General features: G+C 37.1%; 1 protein-coding gene and 4 non-coding genes across 9 annotated transcripts in view; 1 reads left to right on the forward strand and 4 right to left on the reverse strand.

The window, feature by feature from the left end:
• The first annotated feature begins 332 nt into the window (after window positions 1–332).
• Window positions 333–27,438, forward strand: part of LOC131979976 (ATP-dependent 6-phosphofructokinase, platelet type-like) — a 40,719-nt gene continuing 13,613 nt past the window's right edge. For 3 of the 5 annotated variants that reach the window (XM_059344069.1, XM_059344067.1, XM_059344068.1), the window contains exons 1-14: window positions 333–547; window positions 6,063–6,136; window positions 8,407–8,484; window positions 10,228–10,417; window positions 13,036–13,201; window positions 13,307–13,351; window positions 13,539–13,647; window positions 17,374–17,469; window positions 18,105–18,197; window positions 18,381–18,506; window positions 19,725–19,789; window positions 20,716–20,785; window positions 23,223–23,369; window positions 26,205–26,275. In XM_059344069.1, coding sequence (XP_059200052.1) covers window positions 439–547; window positions 6,063–6,136; window positions 8,407–8,484; window positions 10,228–10,417; window positions 13,036–13,201; window positions 13,307–13,351; window positions 13,539–13,647; window positions 17,374–17,469; window positions 18,105–18,197; window positions 18,381–18,506; window positions 19,725–19,789; window positions 20,716–20,785; window positions 23,223–23,369; window positions 26,205–26,275 — 1,439 coding nt within the window. In that variant the 5' untranslated portion in view covers window positions 333–438. Of the gene's footprint in view, window positions 548–6,062; window positions 6,137–8,406; window positions 8,485–10,227; window positions 10,418–13,035; window positions 13,202–13,306; window positions 13,352–13,538; window positions 13,648–16,425; window positions 16,522–17,373; window positions 17,470–18,104; window positions 18,198–18,380; window positions 18,507–19,724; window positions 19,790–20,715; window positions 20,786–23,222; window positions 23,370–26,204; window positions 26,276–27,438 lie in introns of all 5 variants that reach the window. The other 2 variants (XM_059344071.1, XM_059344070.1) reach the window with 1 other exon arrangement.
• On the reverse strand, window positions 11,628–11,719 carry trnar-ucu (transfer RNA arginine (anticodon UCU)). The gene is given in 2 exon segments: window positions 11,628–11,663; window positions 11,683–11,719. It is a non-coding gene; the product is annotated as a tRNA-Arg (tRNA).
• On the reverse strand, window positions 14,458–14,549 carry trnar-ucu (transfer RNA arginine (anticodon UCU)). Its single transcript is given in 2 exon segments — window positions 14,458–14,493; window positions 14,513–14,549. It is a non-coding gene; the product is annotated as a tRNA-Arg (tRNA).
• Window positions 14,962–15,053, reverse strand: trnar-ucu (transfer RNA arginine (anticodon UCU)). The gene is given in 2 exon segments: window positions 14,962–14,997; window positions 15,017–15,053. It is a non-coding gene; the product is annotated as a tRNA-Arg (tRNA).
• On the reverse strand, window positions 16,161–16,252 carry trnar-ucu (transfer RNA arginine (anticodon UCU)). Its single transcript is given in 2 exon segments — window positions 16,161–16,196; window positions 16,216–16,252. It is a non-coding gene; the product is annotated as a tRNA-Arg (tRNA).

The raw sequence follows: 27,438 nt of genomic DNA on the forward strand, positions 1-27,438 counted from the left end.
TTAAAATATCCTGTGTTCAATCTGGAAACCATATAAATATGTAAAGAAAAATTGCTCTAATAAAATCATTGCTATTATAAGTTATAATATTATTGATGAACCGGTAATGTTTGTAGACCTACATGAAAAAAGTTAGATGTGAGACCACATTTGTTCCAGCATCAAACCAACTCAACAAACAAACAAACAAAAAATCTACATCTTGGGAGATAATAACTTCACACTATACGTGGTTGTCCCAGCAGAGCTTCCTGAATACACGATCTGTGTTGGGGGGTGTGACCGTGGATGCTGAGGGCGGTGACCACTGCAGTCCTACTACAGTATCCTCCTCCGTTAGATACCGTAAGTGTTACTTTACCGCCGCAGGACTGGTGGTTGAGCTGTACCTCTTTATTTTATTCCTCTGGGACAGGAGACAGGAGACAGGGACAGGACATGGCTGGCGCGGCGGCACCGAAGCGGCAGGACACCCGCAAATTCTTCGAGAATCTGTCCGGAGCTGGTAAATCCATCGCGGTGCTGACCAGCGGAGGAGATGCCCAAGGTAACGCTGCGCTACATCCATTATCGGACAGCTATTATTATCTATTATCTGCTGGCTCTCTAGTCAAATAATTAAAACACACACATTATAAGGTGTTGCTGATACAAAGCAGCAACAATAGCTTCAATTTCAGCTCATTGTTTGTGTCGTTTTTAGATAATGCATGCTTTGATTCGGTTTCTTAAAGCGGTAATATCACACTCAACACTCATTCCCAACAATTTTGTGTAATAGAATATATTTATAGTATTTCCCACTGTAACACTGTTTTTTGTGGATGTTTTACCAAACGTATTCATTCATATTCAGGTGGAGAAATGACACAAGCACGGTATCCACATAGCTGTCCGATAATGGATGTGTAGCTGCAATCTTGTCCGATAAAGGACTCGTTACATTACAGTTACTTTCTCCTGTTAATCAATTAAGGTGTGGTGTAAAACAGCCTCAGTGCACCAATAAAGAAACGTTTATTTCATTAATATACGTGTAGATCATATGTTTTCTTATTGTGCAGCCGCTTGATGCTGCCTCATTATTTATAGGCTGTAAATGAATCTGAACGGCGGTTATGCAACAGCTGACGCTCCCATTCACACTCCTGTCTCTCACAATTACACGAATACTATAATATTAATCACAGAGGAAGCAGTTTAGTGGTATTTAAACCTTATTGATAATCCAGACTTGCCAAAAAATGAGTCCAGGTTGTAATTTCGGTTTCTTTTGGATGATCTTGAAACCAGCACTAATAGCAACAAGTGATCGTGATAAATTAATAATTTATAAACCATCTCCATTTTCATGCATCCTGCATTATAGCGGGTATATGGGCTGACTGCATGGTATAGATGCGTGTCATTGTGCATCCCGCATGTTTAATGTAATTATCAACGCGAATTAATCATGATATTTATATAACATTCACATGATTAGTTCAGTCAGTTTACAATGACCTTGCTGCGGGGATTTTAGGCGATGTATTATTGACTTATAAATGTCAGGAGTTTAAAGGGTTACTTTTGCATTAAAATCCATATAAATATCAAATTTGTATAGACACGTAGTAGTTTATAACAGTTGGATTGAGTAATAAATGAAGTCATCATCCGGGAAATATCTCGTGTATGACAGTAGATGTGTAGAAACACGTGTCCTGCATCACTGAGTCTTCAGAGGACCAGTGTCAAGGTAGACACAGTAAAACATCACGCCTCCGAGTTAACCTTTCACAATAAATGTCACACGTTTCACTCTGCCATGCATCGCTTTAAATTTGAAGGCAGTATATCTATATATATCGACTTCCTGTGTGGTTGCTTCTAACTTTACCCTCCTCATCCCGGTGGCCTAAACCGCCTACGTGAGGAGCTGCGAGTATGCAGAGACGTGTGATGACTAAAAGGAACACTAAACCAGAACAAATAATAAAACACAAAACAGATTAAGTTTTTATCATGTTAAAATCGTTTTTATTATAATATATTGACAACCAATGTTCCTGGTCTGTTTCCATACTGATCTCATGACACATTATTGTGTTTCTGTGTCACTGATGCATCCTTGTAGAGCTTTTACAATGTTCCTGAAACATCATCAGAGCGTGCATTATTTTTTATTGTGACTCATATGATCTGCATATCTTTGGTCTCTATTGTTGTGCGTACATATCACAGCTATTGTTGGCTTACAGCTGTTACATAACACTGTGTTCCTATAGGCTGCAGCTTTGGCTCCCAGTCCCACGCTGCTTACTGCAGCAAGCCTAGTAGTAAGAACGTGTACGTGTACGTGTACGTGCATTTGTTCCTCCTGGCAGCATCTGTGATTTCATTGAAAGTGTACCTCATGACAAAGTGGGGCAAATGTTTCCAGCATTCTAAATTTCTTCCATTCATAACTGCTGGCTGCTGGTTTACAGTCAGGATTCCCATAGGCTCATAAGATGCCACTGAACAAAGTGTTTTTTATTGATAATTACTGTCTAGTTGTCAACATATGTGCCTTTTATGGTCCTAAATTTAATGCAATTAAAACAAAAAATGTTGATGCACATGCACTAAGTACTAATTACATTTTTGAACTATTCCATGCTTGCATACATCTATTTAAAAGCAATTACTTGATCACTGTATTTATAATTAATTCAAAAAAATATTTTGATAAAACACAAAAAACAAAATAAAACAAATAAATAATAAATGTATTTAATAAATAAATCTAATAACAACCACTAGATCTCTGTATTCATAAACACAAAAGCAGTGGAATTATTTCCCAAAAAAGGAAAAAAAAAAACCCATTTAATTAATTGTGTAAATAAAATAAAATAAAATAAAAATAAATAAGGTATGAAATAAAAGTATATATCCTCCATATTAATAATACAAAGGGATGACAGGCATTTGTGCATTTATTCATTTTAGTTTAATTTTTCCAAACACATTTTTAATGTGTTTGCACAGATCCCCTTCCACCGATCAACACTGTCCTCGTCTCTGAGCAACACCAGCTCCCCATCAGTTTGCACAGATTGTTTCCTCTGTGAAGGAAACCTCCCTCTGAGCATCTCTCCTGCGTGTGGTATTATTTATTCAATACTTTAAATAAGGACAGGGACAGGATGTACTTTATCACATATAAACACAATAAAAACATCTTGCAGATTAAAACTGTAACACCTTTATTAAAATAATTTTATTTAAGTTATTTTGTTCCTGAAATTATTAGTCGATTGACAGAAAACAAATTATTTGATAATCAGTATTTTTTTGTCAGACAAATGCAAAACATTTCCTGATTCCAGCCTCTCCCTTATGAGGATTTGCTGCATGTTTCAGGGCTTGAAATACCACGTACATCTGCACGGTCGTGCACGGGAAAATGTCCAACTCTACGCTCACCAGTGCATGTCACTTGATACGGAAGATATGTTGCAGGGTTGCTAACTCTTATGCATTCACTACGAGACTCGTGCAGTTGATTCTTGTCACATGCACTCATGCCACACATGCATTTTCTCACGCAGGAAAAAAATATTTTGTGCTTTAAAAGTTACATGGACCAGTGCACGTACACAGTTTAACATATTGGAACCATAATGTTTTGTCTTATGGGAAAGTTAACTGTTGTAATATCTTGTGGGTTTCTGGCTGAAAAAATAACTGGCATTGAGTATGAAACCATCAGCTGTCTGCACTGCAAAAAGATCACGTTTTACACTCCTGTTGGTCTTATGAAACCTTTTCACAAACCTCGATGGAACACTGTTCATCTGAGTTTTTGAAAATAGATTTTTTTTTTAGATTCTAGATAGGGCTGGGCAAAATGGACCAAAAGTCATATCCCGATATATTTAGGCTGAATATTGATATAAGATATATATGACAATATTTTTATCGCAAAGTGAGAGCAAATGTTCAGTCAAAGTCAAATATGACATGTCACAAGTAGTTTTATTGAAACCGTTTATTTAAGTAAAATGTAAATACTGTATAACAACAGTAGTATCTTTTTCTTTTTTTAAATCAAAGCTCCATAAAAAATTGTCTTTTTACAAAATATATTTATATGAGAAAAGAATAGCAAACATTACAAAAGAACTGAATATGACAAACCCTAGTAAGGGCAGCATTTATATATAAAGACATTATTTTTTTACTATCGATATTGGCTATATGGTCTAATTCCATATAACATTTAAAATATATATCGATATATCTTTTATATCGATATATCGCCCAGACCTAATTCTAGATAAACATTGTTGATGTTGCAGAATAATCTACAAGTCAGGTTTAACTGTTTAGCCAGGAGATTCTCCGTTTATCAGCCCTCAGCTTCAGTGAAATGAACAAGGAGGCTCCGTCTGTTTCATGCAGTGATATTTTTCTTCTAAACAGAGCTGAAATCATGACATTGTCATTGAGTAGTCATGTCCCTTGCACATTCTGCACACAGGGCAGTGAATGGATTGGCTTGTTGGAAGTGTGAGGTGTGGGAGGACGTTTGGCAGAGAGCTCTGTGGCTGTGAGGAGCAGCTTGGGCCTGCTGGGATCAGTGTTTGCCACAGAGAACAGGATCAGGAAGATGTCTTCCTGTCCCTCCCTTTTAAAAAATCATCATTTCATATCAGTTATACATCATGATAAAAGTCTTTGGTAATAATCCGGATGATTTAGGAGCAGCTCGTCTTCAGACCCTTCAGGCTGGTTGAAGTGAAGGTCTTTGTACATTGACATCGCCCCTAGCTTTGAGTACAAATTATTTTTTCATTTATTATTTTAATTTCTCTATCATTTATTTTATTTTATATATATATATATATATATATAATGTAGTATAATATAATACATGTAAATAAATGTATAATAATATATATAATATTTAATATAATATATGTATAATGACTTAAAATAATAATAATATAATAAAAATATAATACACTCAATATATATATATATATATATATATATATATATATATATATATTGTGTCTTTTTATTACATTATTATTATTTTTAATTCATTATATTATTTTATTATTTGGATTTATTTTTTCTTACGTAGACTTTACAATTTATGGGTTATTCAGGAAAAAAAGACCTGTATATGAACAGATTATTAAAATAAAAATTGGTTGCAGCTGTAATTCTCATTTGTATTCTTCTGTCCTTTGCAATGATCATTTATTATCGGCTTTCATCCCCAATTTCTCTAATCATTTTTATGTTTTCTCAGTCTGCATGTATCTGTTGCAGCGCTGAAGCAAAATGTAAACAAGACATCAAAAAGATAAAATCTCTATCGTCCAGCTGAACTTCAGTTGCTTTTATTAGATGAATCAATACCATCAGTGTATCAGTCTGTCTGCTTATTTAAACCTGTGATCAGTGTGTTGATCAGAGGTCTGGCCTGAGATTTACAGTCTGTCCAATTTCTAATTTCACTAAGTGCTCATGTGGCACAATGTTCTCAAGGGCAGTCTCTCTCTCCCTCTCTCTCTTTCTCTGTCTCTCTCTCTCTTTTGACCTTTTTACCTCTCATGTCTGCTGGTCTGTCTGGTTCCTGCTGCTCCCTCTTTATGCTGTTATTGTTACTATTTTCCTCTGTCTCTCTCTGTCATTTTTGACCTTACTAATGGCGATATATAAAAAGTTTGGTGGAAGAAAGGACCTTTTTTCTTCACTGAAATATTGCAGATGGAAAACTATGATAGAAACACTGTGACTGGAGCTTGTTTGTAGTCTCATTTCACCAAGAGTTTAACTGTAAATGTGAAATATATGACCAAACTGTTGTCTGTCGTTGCATTTAAAGTCTATTAGACATATTATTTATTAATGCTTTTGCACATAAATATCTTTTTCTTTTTCTGATACTCCTAAATTGTAGTTTTCCACTTGTTTTTGCTCGTCCAAACATGCTTTGGATATATGCACAGCATGTCCACATGAATGCATATTGAGGCAGTTTGTTTCCGTGGTAACACAAACTCTTCTGTGTCTGTTAACAGGTATGAACGGGGCGGTCCGCGCTGTCGTCCGGATGGGCATCTACGTGGGAGCAAAAGTCTTCTTCATCCACGAGGTGAGTCATGAGGCTCCAGACATGGCCTCTGGGGAGTCTGCAGCCTCTGTCACACTGAACTAAATCAGTCCTGACGAGGGCTCCTCATCGGGCTGTCATTGTCTTTGAGAGGACCAGCAGGACTCAAAGACCTGGTATTACCCTGCATTTGGTGACAGAGTCATGCATGATCTGGCTGTGAGCCTAAAAAGTCTGGATAACTTTTAGTGTTGAGTCATGGAACTGGATTTCAAAAATGACAAACAAACAAATTCAACATTGATTTCTCTTGTATAATGCTTTCCTTTTTTCCACGGCTTTGCTTAATAGTATCAGAAAAAGATGATTATTCCAGCATGTGAGGTTTATACAGGGTTAAAAAGATGTAATAGTGTAAATTCACCAATCACAAATCATATTTAATGCTAGGTTTAATAAGGGGAAAGCCAAAAAAGTGTGCCATCATCATAACATTTAAACATAAAATATCGAAGCTCTCTTTCTTCACAACACCTTGTTCTCCGGCATGTTTCACAGCCAACAATGAAAATAAATGAGGACTTATTAGCTCTTAAACAATAAGGACTAGCTAGCAAAATGGATTAGTAGATGGTCTCATTTACTTCTTGAAAGCAACTACATGAAACTTTTATTTTGGGTTGATTCAGCGACCCCTGTGGACAAAAGCGGTAATGTTTTTTCTTTATTTCCATGAGCACCACCACCTTGGGTTATAAAGATCTGGATCTGGCTGCTTGTGCATTAGTTTTGGAAGCGAGAGGAAGAAAGACACAACTTATTTTTTAATGATATTTTTCTGCTGTGTGCAGGATTCATATCAGTGAGATAATGTATCTATTTGTGGCTCTGTAAGATGAAATTCTATAATATGACAATCTTTGTTTCAGCCTCCAACGTAAATGTATGTAATACATACATTTACGTTGGAGGCTGAAACAAAGATTGTATAAATAAAATGTATTGATATAAAACCATATCTTACAATGTATTTCATAAATAAAATGACATATTACAAACCTGTCTAGGTGCTTCGAATAGTCAAACCTTTTATGAATCAATATGAGAAAAGAAAAGTATCAATAAATCCTGTTTCATTAATATCTCAGAGCTGTTTGATATTGACCGTCTGAGAATAGATGGTGTGCAGTCTGAATGGGCATGACGCCACTGATGACAGTGACCGAGGCAGATAGAGATGATCTGCTCTCAGTGTGCATATAATTGGATTACCAGGGGCAGACTTCATCCTTCACTGGGTGCACTGTCATCCCCATCAGCCTGAATAAGCACAGCACTGAGAGCAATGACAGCTGAGTGCCACCATGCTTTTATTTTGGGTTTTCCACTCCAGCTGATACTTTGGTTCAAGATATGCACCACTGTGACTAAAAAAACTGTTCAAGTCAACTCGGCAAAGATTATGTTAAAGTCATCATAATTATTTTTTTCTTGCAAAAACCATATGCAGATTAATTAATTAGCTGACGAGCAGAACATTTTTATATGTGAATGATCATGTAAGTCATTTATCTTGCAAAAAATCACAAAAATATTCAGGTTCCAGCTCCTTAAATATGAGGTTTTATCATCTTATGTAATTATAAACTTTGAGTTTTGTGCTGACTAAACAAGAAATTTGAAGATGTAATTTTTGCCTTTCTTACTTCTTTTTTACATTTTATAGAGGAAGTAATTGACTAAATTGTTTTCAAAAATGAAGAATAGATAGAATAGAGTAATTGATATAGAGATAGCATTTAGCTGCAGCTCTAAACCTTTTACGGCTTGGGATGAGAATAAAGTGAAATATTGGTCATATAGGCCTAAGATCAGATTTTGTTTGAGTCTTTTTTTGTTTTGTTGTAATTGTCTATGTATATGAATGTCCATTTTTTATTTATTTTCCTTCAGATAATTACAGTGAAACTCCCTGCTTATGTTCAAACTGTTCATACTGTTAATACATAAAAATGTTAAAAATTGGGCCTGGGAAGAAAACTGATGTTGATATATAACTATGGATACAGATGGAAAATCCTGATTGTTATCGTTTCTATGATTTAGTTTTCTTTTCCTTTTCTTATGTATCAGGAACCTGTAAATCTAAGAGAATTTATGTTTATTTTGGGGTTTTTTAAAAAAGGAGGAAAAATATCCTACGTTGTGTGAAACCTGTTGGCCTCAATAAAGATAAAATGAAAAACAAAAAAGAGAATAAAGTGAAATATAAAAACACAGATGTCATTAATCATATGTGTGTCTCCTCTCAGGGGTACCAGGGGATGGTGGACGGAGGAGACAACATCAAAGAGGCGACCTGGGAGAGCGTCTCCAGCATGCTGCAAGTGGTGAGCAGCCATCAGCTTCCTGCTGCTATTTCTGCTCACACACTCTTGATATAATTGCATTAGGCTCTAAAATCCAACTATAATTATAAGACTTAATCCTGCGTTAATGTCGTAAGTATGGCTGTATATTCTAGCACCGTGAAACGATGTGTGTGAATGCTTTCTGACAGAGCAGCAGCAGTGTGTGCCCCGGACCAACACTGTGGAATATGTGCTGTGTTGGTGGATGTCTGTGATGATCAGTGGAAGAGACTTGGCAACGAGGCCTTTAGCTTTGAGCCAAATGAGTCTGGGATTATTGAATTAGACCTTTTCAGTGTTTGTCATGGTCAGAGTTTTATTGTTTAAAGTGGATTACACTCAGTGCAACAGTGAGAAAGTAATATTATAAATAAGATAGATAGATGGCAGTAAAAGGAGCCATGCTGAATTAAAAAAACTCAATAATATTCGAGATGGTCCAATCAGGTTTTTTGGGACCGATACCGATCACCGATCACCTAAAGCCTCACCGATCCGATTATCGATCAGAACCGAACGATCACGTGGGACGATATTAATATTTATATTTTACTCTTGTTTTCCCCATCAATTCATCCACTCATATACAGGCCTATAGTCTCTCATTTATGTTCACCTTGTAATCATTTATTTACTAGATACTACTAGATTACCTAGATTGACCTTTATTTATTGCATAGCAGTAACTTTAATGTTCCTTCATAGCAGCAGTGGCACTATGGAAATTACGCCAAAATGGCCTCTATAGGGCAGTCAAGAACAGACAAGAGCTTTATGTTGAAAGTTCAGTCATTTATTGATAGTATCCATTTTCAATGGCTGTATTGTTGCATATATCGTATAAAATAAAATTCAAATAAAAATTGAGCCTATTTAACAGGCTAAACAAACTCAAAATGCCAGTCTGAATATTGGTGGCATTATTCCACATTGTTACACAGTACAGTGTAACATATTATTATTGCGCACTCTCACACTAACATTTCTCTAAATGTCTAAACCAGGGATGGGCAACTTAAATGCTGGAGGGGGCCACAATTTTTCATCGACACTACCACAGGGCCACATATAGGACCGTGCACTTAACTAGATATGATGAAACTACAATTTCAAATATGTTTACAGTGGTAACTTAACATATTTCATGCTCAAATGCATGTACACTGCAAAAAAGGGGTGTCTAAAGATAAGATAAAAACACTAAATCTGAAGGAAATGATCTTGCTGCATGAACAGATAATTTAACTTGACACGATTTCTTAAATTAAGATTGTTAAATCTAGAAATAAGCATGTTGAACCCTTAAAATAAGAAATTAACTCTTAAAACAAGATAAATTATCTTACACTTCTAAATCTAAGTTTGTTTTATCTTAAGAACCAAATAAGTTGCAGTGTATAACAGTATAAATAGGAATACAAAAGGTTTTTGAAGCAAATAAAAAAGTAACCACTTACTGTGAGCAGACCAACATTAATTTTGTGCATTTTTACACTGCACTTTTAAGAGTTCATGCTCAAATGCATGTAGTACTGAGGGCCAATTCAAGTGAGGGTGCGGGCCGTATGCGGCCCCCGGGCCTCCAGTTGCCCATCCCTGGTCTAAACGCTTGCATACATTTTTTTTATCATACCCTAAATAATATATAATATAATATAAAAAATTTAGATTTTTCATTTCATAGAAGGTCAGTTAAGGATAGCCTGATGTTGTTTTCCTCAGGGTGGCACAGTCATCGGCAGCGCCCGCTGCAAAGAGTTTCGTACCCACGAGGGCCGCCTGAAAGCCGCTCACAACCTGGTGCAGCGCAGCATCACCAACCTGTGTGTGATCGGAGGAGACGGCAGCCTGACCGGAGCCAACCTGTTCAGAGAGGAGTGGAGCGGCCTGCTGGATGAGCTCCTCCAGCAAGGTGAGTGCTCTCTGCAGGACTCTCAGTCTTTAAACCAAGGTTATAATAGCTTTGGACTTTTCATTAGTTTTAGTTTTAATTTCGTTGTGATTTTTTGTTTTCAAATTCAGTTAGTTTTAATTCGTTTTTAGAGTGAGTTTGCTGGTTTTAATTAGTTTTTTTGGGGGGGGAAAATGCTTGGTTTTAGTTTAGCTTTTATTAGTTTTAGTTTTTTGTAATGGGGTATTTGTTGGATGCCATATTCAAAAAAAGTAACAATAAATGTTGCCTTTATTTCCTCTGTCTGATCCATTTCTGCCCCAATAAGTTTATTAAGTCATAAAACCAAATAGATGAAATAGATTTCATATCAACCAAAGCAATAAAATTTCAGTTAGTTATGTTTTTTTTTAAACTCTCGTTTTTATTTTTATTTCAGTTAAGAAAAATGTTTTTTCAATTCTGGTTTTCGTTATATCGTTAGTTTTCGTTAACTATAATAACTTTGCTTTAAACACCACATGGCTCTAATTCGTTCTTATTGCATGATATGACTCTGCTCGACTTCACTCACATTTTGAACAATTAGCTTTTTTTAAATCTAGTGTACGGTATAGTTCTGTGAGCTGCCATTTTTTAGTATCTGGCTCCAGTGGATAAAAAGTGTTCTAACCTTTCAAAAATGTCCTCACTCTGTAGGGAAAATACTAAAATTGGTCCACAACACAAACTTCCTTATGACTTTTCAACATTGGTATTGGAGCATCAGATGTAGAAGAAAAACAACAATTGCTTACGTTTAACTATGTAATATGAATAGTCATGCATGCCTTCAACACAATAGAAACACAGCCAGCTGCTGCTTCCTGTGGCTAGAGAGACGCACACACACACACACACACACACACACACACACACACACATATACATTCCTGTCTCTTTATCTTTGTGAGGACACTGACATGATGTATTCTCTAGCACTTTGCTCAAACATGAACCTCATTCTAACCTGAACTTAAATACAAAGTTTAACCCTCAAACATGCCTTTAAAGAAGTAATGACGAGCTAAAAAAAAATGTCACTTTCCAAAATAGTAAAATTGGTCCACAACACAAACTTCTTTATGACTTTTCAACAATGGTATTTGAGCATCAGATGTAGAAGAAAAACAACAATTATTTACTATTAACTATGTACTCATGCATGCCTTCAACACAAAAATTCCAACCTCGACTCTGGTGGGACTCGAACCCACAACCTTTGAATCACTTCTCAAGTGTTTGACTAGAAGTCCAACGCGCTATCCATTGCGCCACAGAGCCAGCTGCTGCTCCTTTTGGCCAGAGAGTCACACACACATACACACACACATTCTTGTATCTCTATCCTTGTGAGGACACGCATTGACACAATGCATTATCTAGCCCTTTACTTTACTTTAACCTAAACCAGCTGCTGCTGCTGTAGACAGGCAGGGACACACACACATACACACATTCCTGTATCTCTATTCTTGTGAGGACACTCCTTGACATAATGCATTATCTAGTCCCAAAATAAACCTAATGCTAATCTGAATACAGAGTTTAACCCTCAAACATCCCTTTAAAGAAGTTATGACAGACTAAAATGTACTTTTGGATTTTTCAACATTGATCAGATGAAGAAGAAGTATTTACTTTTTCACTCTAACACTAGACTTGACTAGAAGTCCAACTCGCGATCCATTGCACCACAGAGCCAGCTGCTGCATGGTTTAGACCATTGGTGAGCAAGGTTTTCCATAAAAAGAGCCATTTTTGGTGAAAAGTCCATTTGGAGCTGCATCTTTGAGCCTTAAATGAGAGTAATTTTCCAATTTTCAGCCGCAGATCAAGAAGCACTGACGGTGAAAGAAAACAAATCTGTCTAATTTCCTCAGAGACTTTTCTGATATAACTAGTTTTTTTTCTCGAAGAGCCAGATGGTCATAAGCTATGGTGCACATTTCAACTAAAATATATATTTTTTTCTGTCTAGAGGGTACATATTTTTACAATTGGAGAATGTAGGAATCACTAACAACAATCAAAGCATCAGAAAGCCACTGGAGAGGGGCCAGAGAGCCACATCTGGCTCTGGAGTCTCATGTTGCCTACCCCTGGTTTAGACAGACAGAGACAGACACACACACACACACACACACACACACACACACATCCCTGTATCACTATTAGGACACCTATTGACATCATGCATTCTCTATTCCTAACATAAACCTAACATAAACCTTAATCTAACTTGAACTTAAATACCAGGTCTTAATTGTCAGACACCACTTTAAAGAAGTAATGAGCAGCTAAAATGTTCTCACTTTTCAAAAATGTCAAAAAACTAAAATTGGTCCTTGCACACAAACTTCTTGCTAACTTTTCAACATTGATATTGGAGCATCAGATGAAGAAAAAGAATTACTACTTTTTCACTTTGTAAAATGAATAGTCATGCATAGCTTAAACCATTAAAAACTACCTGTCACTATAGACAGACGCTTGGCCACTTGAAACCTTGACTAAGGTGTACCAAAGAAAGTACCAGTTGTGCCGTCATCCCAGGTGTAACAAGAATTTCTCTCTCTCTGTCTCTCTGTGTGTTTCAGGTCTGATCGATGAAGAGGCAGCTCGCAGTAACTCAGCGCTCCACATTGTTGGGATGGTCGGCTCCATCGATAATGACTTCTGCGGCACCGACATGACCATCGGCACTGACTCTGCACTTCACAGGATCATCGAGGTGGTGGACGCCATCATGACCACCGCTCAGAGGTGAACAGATCCTGACAGGAGCGGGTCAAGTAGAAGTGTTAAAAGGCAACAAAAAAAGTTGATTTGATAAGTTCTGACATTTCTTGTTTTTCACTGTTTTTTCAGCCACCAGAGGACATTTGTCCTGGAGGTTATGGGCAGACACTGCGGGTAGGTTCTTCACTGTGTGTTAGAGTATATCACATCACAGAGAAATTAAAAATAATTAAAATACACGAAGCACAAGAACACAAAGTCTCAATATTTTTATGGAAATGTTGAAGTTAGGCCCATGCATGCATGTTTGTCTTCATGTGTGATTCAAAACAATTAATAAAATATGTGTGTGTGTGTCCAGATACCTGGCCCTGGTCAGTGCCCTGGCCTGCGGAGCTGACTGGGTGTTTATTCCAGAAATGCCTCCTGAGGATGGCTGGGAGGACGCCATGTGTCAGAAACTGTCTGAGGTAACACACACACACACACACACACACACACACACACACAATGGATTTGCATACAAACATATGAATGAATTGCCTGTGTTTTCAGTATTTCAGACAAATTGGGAACGAAAGTAGTTTGATCAATGATGTTCTTCCAAAGAACTAAGCACACAGGGTAAAACCTGAATTTGGAACATTTTTAGGAAGATTTTCACTGAAAAAAAAAAATAGCCACAAATTTCAAGTAAGAACTTGCAGTGTCAGATGACCAAATACCTTGGTGAGGAAGATCAATTGTGCAAAATTTCAATTCTGGTGGGACTCAAACCCACAACCTTTGAATCACCTCTCAAGTGTTTGGATCACATCTCAAGTGTTTGACTAGAAGTCCAACGCGCTATCCATTGCGCCACAGAGCCAGCTGCTGCCTCCTGTGGCCAGAGAGACGCACCCACACACACACACACACACACACACACACACACACACACACACACATTCCTGTCTCTCTATCCTTGTGAGGACACCTACTGACATGATGTATTCTCCAAGCTCTTTACTCAGACATGAACCTCATTCTAACCTGAACTTGAATACCAAGTTTAACCCTCAAACATGCCTTTAAAGAAGTAATGATGAGCTAAAATAATGTCACTTTCCAAAAATGTCCTCACTGTTGGGAAAATACTAAAATTGGTCCACAACACTAACTTCTTTATGACCTTTCAACATTGCTATTTGAGCATCAGCTGTAGAACAAACAACAATTATTTACTTTTAACTATGTAAAATGAATAGTCATGCATGGCTTAAACACAAAAATTCTAACCTCGACTCTGGTGGGACTCGAACCCACAACCTTTGAATCACATCTCAAGTGTTTGACTAGAAGTCCAACGCGCTATCCATTGCGCCACAGAGCCAGCTGCTGCTGCCTGTAGACAGAGAGAGAGAGAGACACACATGCACACACACATTCCTGTATCTCTATCCTTGGGAGGACACTCATTGACACGATGCATTCCCTAGCCCTTTACTTTACTTTAACCTAAACCAGCTGCTGCTGCTGTAGACAGGCAGAGACACACACACATACACACATTCCTGTATCTCTATTCTTGTGAGGACACTTGTTGCCATAATGCATTATCTAGTCCCAACATAAACCTAATGCTAATCTGAATACAGAGTTTAACCCTCAAACATGCCTTTAAAGAAGTAATGACAGACTAAAATGTACTTTAGGATTTTTCAACATTGATACTGGAGCATCAGATGAAGTATTTACTTTTATAATAATCTTGTAAAGACACTGGAATGTATCTGGTATAACATCGACTCTGGTGGGACTCGAACCCACAACCTTTGAATCACATCTCAAGTGTTTGACTAGAAGTCCAACGCGCTATCCATTGCGCCACAGAGCCAGCTGCTGCTCCCTGTGGCCAGATAGTGAAACACACATACACACACATTCCTGTATCTCTATCCTTGTGAGGACACTCATTGACAAAATGCATTTCCTAGCCCTTTACTTTATTTTAACCTAAACTGTGAGCCAATTTAAACCTAAATACTAAGTTTTAACTCTCAGACACACCATTAGAGAAGTAATTACTGGATTACTTTCTAGAAATATCCTCCCTCTGTAGGGGAAATACTGAAATCAGACCTGACACACACACACTTCTTTAGGACTTTTTCAACATTGATATCGGAGCATTCAAAGTAGTCTGAACCCCCAAACACGGCTTTAAAGAAATAAGGTCAAGCGAACATGTTCTCACTTTCCAAAAATGTCCTCAATCTGTGCCACAGAGCCAGCTGCTGCCTCTTCATGTGGACACACACACACACACACACACACACACACACATACAGATATTCCTGCATCTCTATCTTTGTGAGGACACTTATTAACTCTTTACCTAAACATGAACTTAAATACCAGGTCTTAACCCTCAAACATGCCTTTAAAGAAGTAATGACTTTTTAACACTTTCTGACATTGAAGAAGAATTGATAATTTTTTATCTAGCTCTTTACCCAAACATGAATCTTATTCTAACCTGAACTCAAATAATACGTTTAACCCTTAAACATGCCTTTAAAGAAGTAATGAGCAGCTAAAATAATCTCACTTTCCAAAAATATCCTCACTGTGTAGGTAAGATACTGAAGTCAGTCCCCCCATACAAACTTCTTCAGGACTTTTCAACATTGATATTTGAACATCAGATGAAGTATTTTCTTTTTAACTTTTTGGGGGTCATGCATAACCTTAATACCAGCTACACAACATTTTTAACTTTGACTCTGGTGGGACTTGAACAGACAACACGCTGTCCATTGCGTCACAGAGCCACCTTTCAAAACCCCAACTCAATTTTCATCATTAACACAGTTTACTACGAATGTCATAACTCTAACATATTTTTTTTTTAGTTGCAGTGTAGTTGTCTAGTTGCTGGACTTCAAGTAGGGAGTGTATTGCAGCAGCTCAATGTTCAACTATAACAGTTTCTGTTAGATTTTGACTCTGGTGGGACTCGAACCCACAACCTTTGAATTGCATCTCAAGTGCTTGACTAGAAGTCCAATGCGCTGTCCATTGCGCCACAGAGCCAGCTGCTGCTGCATGTCGACGACAGAGAAACATATATACACACATTCCTACTATTTTCTAAGTAAAATGCAATGCCAGTACTCAATAGTACAAACACTTATTAACAATATTTCCTGACTCGCATTGATTAGTTTCCAGTAGATCTGATGTGTTGAGTGTTTGTTATTGTCCAGAGCCGCTCTCGAGGTTCCAGGTTGAACATTATCATAGTAGCTGAAGGAGCCATTGACAAACAAGGACAGACCATCTCCTCTGGCTTTGTGAAGGACGTGAGTAGCGCTCAGTTTCAGACTGACGCAGAGGGGGACCAGAAGCTGGACCAACATGCTGGATAGAAATAAGTCTGAAAAAAAAAAACCTACAGTGTAGTGTTTCACATTTTTCTGGTTGGTTTATCTACATTGTTTTGTCTACACTTGCAACATTATGAACAAATGATCAAATTGAATATTTTTGCAAAAATATCATGCTTTGTTGTGTCTATTTTGCGGTACTGTTCAACAATAATACTGGAAACAATGTGTCAGATGATTTTAACAAGTTCACAGCAGCGTGATCAGACTTTCCAGCTGGTCGAAAAAAAAAAAAAAATCCATCTTTGACTGACATGTTGGTGCTGTAAGTTAAACTGCATTTCCTGCCTGTCAGCTGGTGGCAGTAATGAGTATTTTAGTAATCTGTAACTGCTTTTAAAAGGCAAAGAAGAAGACTGTGAGTAAGCAAACAGGAAATCATTGAGTTAAACAGTGGAGAATTATAAATAACCAAAATATATACTTTCAAAATTTTTAAAGAAGGGAAGTCATGCAACACCTCTATTAGACCCTGAAAAAAATGAAAATTTCCTACCAGAATTAGTTTTAATAAGATATAATTATTAATCTGCTCTTCAGTTTTAAAACAAATTGTCCAAATATGAAACTTTTTCCACAATGTAGCAAGTGCCTGCTGAAGAAAGTCAACCAGCCAAATGTCAAACCCCCCTGGTGTTCTCTAAAGACGTGGATGTTTATCAGCAGTGGATCTGAGATTATCCTCCATCACTGGATCCAGCTTTTGGAAATGCAAAACATTTTCTGTCATGTTTTTTCAAATACTCGTGCTTCTTTATATCCCTGCAGAACCGGGCTGATAAGAAAAGGCTGAACATTATTATTGTAGCTGAGGGAGCCATAGACTCCCACAACAAGGCAATAACTCCTGATTATATCAAGGATGTAAGTACGGTGCAGACGCCTGAACACGTCACGGAGACACAAACTCTCTTCAGAAGCATGGATTCTTTTTTCCTTCACGATTTGCTGTTGTTTACTCTCCACTTTTTGGTTTACATGTTTCATGCAAGTTATCCCTTTTTCATTTAAACACCCACTCCCTTACATCTCTTGTTTCCATATATCCTTCAGGCATGAACACATTTTTGTATCTTTATGTAATTTCCATCCAACGTCCCTTCGCACCCTTATTTTTACTTCTGCAGGTTTGCCTCTGCATGCATTATTTTGCACTCGCTGACATGACAGGAGATGTTTTGCATGATTTCTCCTCTGTTGTTTTCTTTTGAATGCTTGACACTTGTATGGTCTATTTTTATTCTGCATTTTATTAATATTGTTTAATTTTAAGATGCTATGATATAGTTATATTTATGCAATATTATCTGAGTTATCTGAGACATGTTTAAACTTTAGTAAGAGCTACTATTTATTAGAATATGTGCTTATGTCATGTAATTATAAGATATAATAATGTATAGTAGATTTGACAGAACATTATTGTATGTAACTCCTTTATTGAGCTCTCAATCCTCACTATATTCTATCACCCTTCTTCGCTCTCCCTCAACATGCAGCTGGTTGTACGCTGCCTGGGTTTTGACACCAGGGTGACCATCCTGGGCCACGTGCAGAGAGGTGGGACCCCCTCTGCCTTTGACAGGATCTTGGTGAGTCACAGTGTCTGCAACACTTCTCAGTGTAAACATTTAAATGTGAAATCTCACATTCACATGATTAGTTGGTAGGCGGGTCAAAATATAATCATCTTCGCCATCTTCGTTTTTATTTACTGACATTGCAAACATCCTGCTGCACAGTATTGACCGTTGAATGACCTTTGACCCTTGCAGGCCAGCCGTATGGGTGTGGAGGCCGTGCTGGCGTTACTGGAGGCCTCTGCCACCACCCCGGCATGTGTTGTGTCACTGGTTGGAAACCAGGCTGTTCGACTGCCACTGATGGAGTGTGTTCAGATGGTAAGAGTGTATGAGACAGAAGTCATGCAGAGACCAAGTGTGCTCAGTGGAGAACAGAAAATCACTTCAATATGTTAGAATATGTGCTTTTAACCCTTAATAGGGCACTCATTGAAATACATGCAAATTCCAAATTTCAACCCTAGAGAATATTGGAGGATATTACATACTGCCAGAATGTGGACTGTGGATTGTGTAAAAAAAACATATGGACCCGGGGGAGGGGCGTAATATTTTGAGAAAAAAGTTACAAATTTATGACAAAAAATCTCAAATTAACGGTAAAAATGTTACAAATTCTTGAGAAAAAAATCTCAAATTTGTGACAAAAAAAATCTCAAAATTTACGGTAAAAAAGTTACAAATTTGTGACAAAAAAATATCAAATTTGTGACCAAAAAATATCAAATTAATGGTAAAAAAGTTTACGAGATTAAAGTGGCAAATCTGTGAGAAAAAAATGTGCAGATTTATGAGATTTAAAGTGGTGAATCTGCAAGAAAAAAGTAGTTTTTCCCCCCACTTTTTTCTCATAAATCTGCGACTTTTTTCGCGCAGATTTGCCACTTTAAATCTCTTAAATCTGCAACTTTTTTCTTGTAGATTTGCCACTTTAATCAAGTAAATTTGCAACTCTAAAAGTCAAGTTCTCCTGGTACAAGTCACTGAAGAATAACTCTGTTTGTACGACTGTTTCTTGCAGATTTTTTTTCTAAATTTTTCATTTTTACATTGGAGGTCAAGGTCAATAAAGTTAATATTATTATATTATTATCATACTGATTGGTCAGATGTCATGGTGTCACCATCTGTGACGTAGCCTGATCTTTGCTGATTAGCTGGAAGAAATCCATGTGGTTCTACGAGCTCACAGAGAGACACGGGGACCCCGTTTTGATAGCCGCTGAAGTTACCAAATATAGTTCTTCGCCCGATAAAGGGTTAATGTGACATTTTAAACCGTCACCCAAAGTAAGCACCAGTGGGAATAAAACAGCACTAAAACCCCTTATTTCTACTTATATTCTGCACATAAATCAGGTGGAACAGTGTTTGGGAGCATTAGATTGGGGTAAAATATGGTCACTATATACCTGCATGGCAGATGGAACAGGCCACAGCCATGGCCAAACAAAACCAGTAGCCTGTCAGAACAGGAAAGCAGACTTTTGTGTATGATGTGTATGATGAAGACACTGTTTTCTGTTTTGTCATCAGACCCAAGAGGTGCAGAAGGCCATGGATGAGAAGAAGTTTGAAGAAGCAGTGAGGCTGCGTGGCAGGTAATTTATGATGATTTATTATATCAAATATTGGATTAATTTGCCCACACTATGGCTTGCCGATACATCAATAAATATTCATTGTCAAAACGATATAAAAATGTTTACTTTACATATTTTCTATAGCATTTATATTCCAATGTCAAGAAGTGCATCAGGATAATATTTGTGTAATTTGACAGACAGAGGTGCTGTTTTGATGACACGTAGTGTGGAATATATGAAAATATATACGAAAATACCATGTGCACTGCAAAAAAAGGTGTGTCTAAAAACACTAAATATTAGGGAAATTATCTTGCTGCATGCACAGATCATTTCACTTAAAATATTTCTTGAATAAAGATTCTTAAATCTAGAAATAAGCATGTTATACACTTAAAATAAGAATTTAACTCTTAAAACAAGATACATTATCTAACACTTCTAAATCAAAGTTTTTTTATCTTGGTAAAAACCAAATAATTTGCAGTGTGGTTCTTTCATATGGCCATGTTTTCTGACTCACCAGAAAACATGCTATATTTTGATATGTATTGTTATAGAGATATGATATTATATTTATTATGATAGAAGGTTCAGGTCATATTGTGCAGCCCAAGGCTATAAACACATTAAAAAGCTTGAAAAAACACATTAAAAAGCTTGAAAAAACACATTAAAAGCTTAAATAAAGTGACCAGATAGTAATTTTAAAAGTATAAAGGAGTCCCTGTATCCTGTATGAAATGTATTTCTTGCTCAGGTTCCAGACAGCACTTACCCTTTTGCCTGTTCATCAGTGTGGCCCAGTTTAGTCTAACTGTGTTTGCATTGATTTCTAATTGACTCTGAAGGTTTGCTCTACAGCAGCAACATAGCTGACATCCACTGTGCATTTTCTACATTGTCTAACTTTGTGTTTTTTTCATGCATGTTTTCTGCAGGAGCTTTGAAAACAATCTGACCACCTACAGACTCCTCTCTTACCGGAAACCAGATTCTGAACTTCCAAATGTAAGTTCCTTAATGAAAAATATATTTAAAAACAATGATTATATCAATCACACGTTTATCACAATTTTAATTCTTCCAATGTATCTTTTCCACCAGCTGCTCTGAGATTTGTACGGTAGCATAAGGTACTTCCTGGTCAGGTGCCTTGTGGGTGCTGCAGTCTTTTTGTGACACTAACGGGAGTCTGTTTTTCTGTGACTGTCTCTGTCCTGAGGGAGAGGATGAGGCCAGGGACACAGAGCATGTATGTGATGAGTAATGAGGCTGCAGCTGAGCAGGCTGTAGAGCAGCTTCTGCAGGCGTAGTTCACACAGCAGACGGGCTTTTCTGCAACTAGTTTAGACTTTCTAGTTGATCTTTTTTTAATCATTCACTTGGCTTCTAATTCCCTCAAGCTGAGACCGAACATTTTAATATACACGAGTGGATTTCAGTTTTTTGCTTTTACTTTTTCAGAGGCAAATTTCTTTTTTCATAGTGACACAGTGCCACAAACTGACAGTGCTGGTGCTCATTGTCTGTCGCTCTGTCTGTCATTGCTTATTTCTTCATGGCTCTGCTTAGAAGAAGAAGAGTAGACATGCAGAGAGCTGCATTAGTGCTTCAGCGAAGTCGTCCCACCAGCCTCCCTGTCAAGGACAATCTCAGCGCCGGCTGTGATCTGCTTCAAATGAACCTGAAGTGGCCCTCCTTACAGTTTACTGTCAAGTCTGTGGAGACTCTGGCTCAAAGTGTCTTTGCTTATTCATGACTCAAACTGGACAGGCTCCATGCTCTCTCTATTTCAAAATCTCCACTGGTGTGGGGGGCTTTAAATATGATGTGAGAAATAAATGTGAGAATCTTGAGATTGGGGAATTCAAATATTTAACACTGGACCTAGGGCTGGGCGATCTGGACCAAAAGTCATATCCCGATATATTTTTGCTGAATATCGATATAAGATATATATCCTGATATTTTTATGGCAAAGTGAGAGCAAATGTTCAGTCAAAGCCAAATATGACATGTCCAGCTCCATAAAGGGCACATTTAAAAAAAAAATCTAAAAATAGCCTATGAAATAAAATAGGCCAATCGAAATAAATATATTTATATGAGAAAAGGATAATGAACATTACAAAAGAATATGACAAACCCTCGTAAGGGCAGCATTTATATATAAAGAAGGATTTTTTTAACTATATCAATATATGCGATATGGTCTAATTCCATTTCACATTTAAAAATATATCGATATATCTTTTATATCGATATATCACCCAGCCCTAACTGGACCTAATTGTAAACCAGAAACTAATGATATTATTGTGGAAGAATGACCGAATCACATTGATTTTAATTTATTTTATCATCTGTCAAACAATCAGAGGATTCCTTGATTTTGAAAATTTTAATGATATTTGATTTGTTGGAACCTTTCTTAAAAAACTTTTGACAATGTTTATCACTCACTAACATTTTTAAAGACTTTAGAGATACAAGGCCTAGAAGAATAGTATTCATCTTTACGATTATTAGGTATTGTTTCAAACTGTTTGATGCCAATGCTAATTCTATTCTTTTCATTTAGGAAAACATGCAAGATTGTAGCGTTTAATGCTGTTGTTAAACATCAGCATCCAAACAAGAACTTGCAGTCTACAGTCTTTGAAAAGTAATGAGAACAGGGGATGTCTGATCTAATACCTGGTATGCAAGACTAAAAGAACAACCAAGACCATGCTCTGAATGAGAAGTCCAGCAGCTGAGAGTTGGACACCTGTCCATTTTGAGCTCATCCACATCCTCTTTATGTCCTTTAACCCAATCCATGTGCTCAATTCTCCTACTGCAAGAGGAACAATCAATCTCAACACACAAAATCTCAATGAGGCCCTTGTGGCAGAGTGTTTACTTCTTGCATTCAGATGTGGGTCATGTGTTCACTATTTCACTGACTGGGTGCATTAGGAGTCGAAAGCTGCTGAGTGTGCCCTGAAATATTAATACTTGAGTTTGAATAGCAAGAAAACGTTGTACAGTGAGTGAACATTTGCATCTGATGGGTGGTATATTTAGTGTTTGTCTTGAGAAAGCAGCTGCTGCTTCCCTGTGTCTGTTAGCAGCATGTGGCTTCTTGCATGCTAGGTGATCTTTGCCTGCTGCCGCTCTGCTCTGAGGCAAAGTTCTGCCTGGCTCCTCAGCAGTTTATGAGACATGGATGGTATTATCAGGCAGTGGAGACGAACAACCGTCCTGCCAGGCATGGAGAAGCATTTGCGAGATGAAAAAAGTAAAAATAAAAAAGCCCCTGCTGTAAGTTATGTCCAATTTCCCTGCTTCATACCTGCTTCAGAATCTGCTTGTCTTCAGTTGCTGATATACCATCCTCTTCACCCTGAGCATCACACATGCTGTGAGTGTGTGTGTGACGGCTGTTCTCTGTCATCCATAGAGCACCTTTAACGTTGCTGTGCTGAACGTCGGCGCTCCTGCAGCAGGTATGAACGCCGCCGTGCGTTCTGCTGTCAGAGTGGGAATCACTGAGGGCCACAAGATGTTCGCTGTCAGTGACGGCTTCGAGGGATTCTACAAGGGACAGGTAAGACTGATATATGCATCTCTGTAGTTTGCTTATTTACTAAGATTACAGTTCTCTAAGGCTGCATCAAGTCCCCTAAATGTTTATGTAACCGGTGGAGGCTACTCTGCGTTGTGTGATTTGACGAAGCTCAGACCAAAATCCTTTTGGAGGCGATCTCTATTTATTCTGACTGATACAGCAAACAAAAACAATCTTCAGTCAGTCCTGCCCTCAACTTCAGCTCCTACACAAATGCGCAAAAGTATATTATAGAACATTTAAGTATAACAGTCGATTTAAGATTAACAAACATACACAGGGAAAAATGCAGCTTACCTCTCCCATTAACGGTGACAAAAGGGGAGAGGTCAGCTACTGGAAATATAGTAGACAGACACGCAAAAATGACGTGGATTACAGGAGCTTCATGTAAAAGATTCCACAAGCAGACTAAGGAGGATACTATGTCAGGTAACAACAATATATACAGATTTGGGGTGATTATAACACAAGAAATCACAACTAAATATTTACTCTCTAATTTGCAATACTTCTGTGCAATTAGCCTTGTTACATTTAGTCTATGAAATGTCAGCAGGAAGCATTCTCATAGAGCTCAAAAATGTCTTGGATTACATGCTTTGTCTGGCCAACTGCCCAAAAATCAAAGATATCCAATATCTGATGACATAAAGCAAAAAGGCAGCTGATTCTAACTTCCAGTGTAAAAGCTGCAACAAGTGAAGGTTTTGCTTAACAAATTACTTAAATGAGTAATAATCAGAGTTATTGTTGGTTCATTTTCTGTCCATCATCTCCAAAATGAATGCCATTTTCTCCAATTAAAACCTGTTTTGAAACATATTTACTCTTTTTTGTTATTTCACAATACATCAGTCAGTAAAGATTTTCCTGCAGTTATTTTCCAGAAAAGGAGCGTTGAAGTCAACATATATAGAAAATCTTCCCTATGATGTGTGAAATATATCTGCATATCTACATCAACTAAAAGCACACATCGGCTATTATATCAAGTGAATATGCATTCTTTTGTAGAGAATAATACCTTGATGCAGCAGCCTCTTTTGCCCTGCAGCATTCACAGATTTATCTGAACAATAGTGCAAGAAATGCATTTTACAGTTTCTTCAGCAAACTCGCAAAAACTATCATGCACTCTTCAGTCAAGAACTCTGTGCTTGCATAATCGTGGTCTCAGTAGTGTGAGAACTCAAGAGAAGTTTATTCACCTTAGATAAATAAAGCTGTCACGCTGTGCACACTGTATCGTTGCTACGTTACTCATGTACATGCAGAACCTGAATTCACCTGAATTTGACACCGCTGATAAGCTGACCTATCTAAAGACGTGATTGGTCAGACTGCTCTGCCTGTTCTCTGTGGCTGTTCCTTCACTCTGCACCTCTCAATCATAAAAGGCTTTTATTACATCTGATGTTTGGACAGTGAGACTTAATTTCCTGCATGTCTCAATAAATCACACTGCAAAAAAGGTGTGTCTAAAAACAAGATAAAAACAATACATCTGAGGGAAATGATCTTGCTGCATGGACAGATCATTTTCACTTGACAATATTTTTTAAATTAAGATTTTTAAATCTAGAAATAAGCATGTTTTACGCTTAAAATAAGAAATTAACTCTCAAAACAAGATAAATTAAATGAACTGGCCCGAGCAGAGTGCACTGCAAATTATTTGTTTGGTAAGCCAAGATAAAAAAAAAACAACAACTTTAGATTTAGAAGTGTTAGATAATTTATCTTGTTTTAAGAGTTATTTCTTATTTTAGGCGTTCAACATGCTTATTTCTAGATTTAATAATCTCAATTTAAGAAATCTTGTCAAGTGAAATTATCTGTCCATGCATCAAGATAATTTCCCTCAGATTTAGTGTTTTTATCTTGTTTTTAGACACCCCTTTTTTGCAGTGCAGGAGAAAATTCTACTCAGCCCGTGAATGCAACTATAAACTACTAGTGCTCATTATTGCATTGAAGCAGCAGCATTCCTCGAAGGTCATAGTGACTTTAGCGACCAATAGCATGGAGCAGGAAGTGGCACTGCAGTCATTTTCCTCCCTCTCTGCTGCACTAGTTACACTGATAAGACTAATGATAGTGATAAACACTGCTACTTAGTGTAAGCCAATTACTCCGCTCCCACAGCAGCTATACCCTGTATTCACACACACTTAGTCTTGGTTATACTTCTATAATTGCATGCATTCTTTCCACAAATGCACACATGCACAATTTCAGCTGTGCAGATAGAAGCAATGACTTGTTGAAGGCGATGAAGCTCAGAGGAGAGATGTCATGTTAAAGGATTCGATTGAAAAGTGAAAACCCCAATTAAGTAGGACACTGATTATATTGTACAGCTGCTGGTTAAATGTAGCTACACTGGCACAGTGACACTACAGTGACAACTAACTGATACATTTAAAGAAGCATTCAACACTCCCTGATGAAGCACTTTAAAGGATCATACAGAGAGTTTCTGCCTCCACAGAATATAATAGATTTTAATAATTTAAAATCTATCATATTCTGTGGAGGTCTCATTAGTCTTATCAGTGTAACTAGAAATAAATCTGTGGTGCTCCATGCATGCTGAAATGTAATTAAAACACTCAAGCAGTCCTATCTTTTCTGAAATCAGTCTCCCTGATAATCCACAGAATCTGTCAACAGATTTCAAAGAACAGTCTCTTCTGTAAAGAGCTGCAAAGGGAAGTTTTCGAGTACACCTGTAAAGTGAAGTAGATCTAGCAGAAATGAATGACAATGTTAATGGTTGTGTATATTTTTATATATTTTGTTTAAAACCAGATCAAGGAGATCAAATGGGGAGATGTGGGCGGTTGGACCGGACAAGGAGGCTCCCTGCTCGGGACGAAGAGGTAAGTAGAAGAGAAAAAAGTGTAGATGTGTGAAGATAAAGTCTTCTTTAATTCATTATACTGTAGATATTGTTTGTATTGTCTTTAATTACATGCTTTGTCTGGCCAACTGCCCAAAATTCAAAGATATCCAATATCTGATGACATAAAACAGAAAAGCAGCTAATTCTAACTTCCAGTTTAAAAGCTGCAACAAGTGAAAGTTTGGCTTAACAAATTACTTAAATGAGTAATAATCAGAGTTATTGTTGGTTCATTTTCTGTCCATCTACCAATCATTTCCAAAATGAATGCTATTTTCTCCAATTAAACCCTGTTTGGAAACTTGTTTACTCTTATTATCCTATTATCATTTTTTGTGATTTTAGTTTTTCCACAGAACATCAGTCCGTAAAAATTTTCCTGCAGTTTTTTTTCCAGACTCGGACTGTTTAAGTCACCATATATAGAAAATCTTCCCTATGATGTGTGAAATATCTGCACATCTACATCAACTAAAAGCACATGTCGGCTATTATATCAAGTGAATATACATTCTTTTGTACAGCATTCACAGATGTATCCAAACAATAGTGCAAGAAATGCATTCTACATGAGTAGTACTGTTTCTTTACATTGCACATAAAATACAATTTTCTCAATTTTCTTAGTCACTTTTCTGAAATTATCCAGTGTTTTAATATTTTATTAATTGCATCAAACCACACTGACAACCCCCCACGTTTTTTTTTCAATTGTAGTTGTATAAATCACACAAATAAGTCGCTGTATATGAGTTTTGGACTTATCAACTGTTTCAGCATTGATGATCTAGGTTCCTATCTGTCTCTGAGCTTCACTTACTCACTATGGTAGGCAGAGGTTATTAGGAATACAAACAAGTGTGTATTTTAATATGTATCAAAATGAAACAGTTGTTTGCCAAGCATAAAAAAACATAATTTGTTACAATCTTTCATCACCTTGAACCTCAATGACTCTACCTGTCACCAAGACAGGTAGATATATATAGATAGATAATATATAATTTACCTTCCAATGGAAGATGAATGCAACCTGAATGGGGCTGAATTCATCCTTTAATTTCCATTATATCTATTTAAAAACAAGGTATTATACAAGTTGTTATTTTTCTTGCATGATTGTGGATTTCATATATCATC

The sequence above is a fragment of the Centropristis striata genome, chromosome 11, assembly GCF_030273125.1.
Source record: "Centropristis striata isolate RG_2023a ecotype Rhode Island chromosome 11, C.striata_1.0, whole genome shotgun sequence".
Classification (NCBI taxonomy): domain Eukaryota; kingdom Metazoa; phylum Chordata; class Actinopteri; order Perciformes; family Serranidae; genus Centropristis; species Centropristis striata.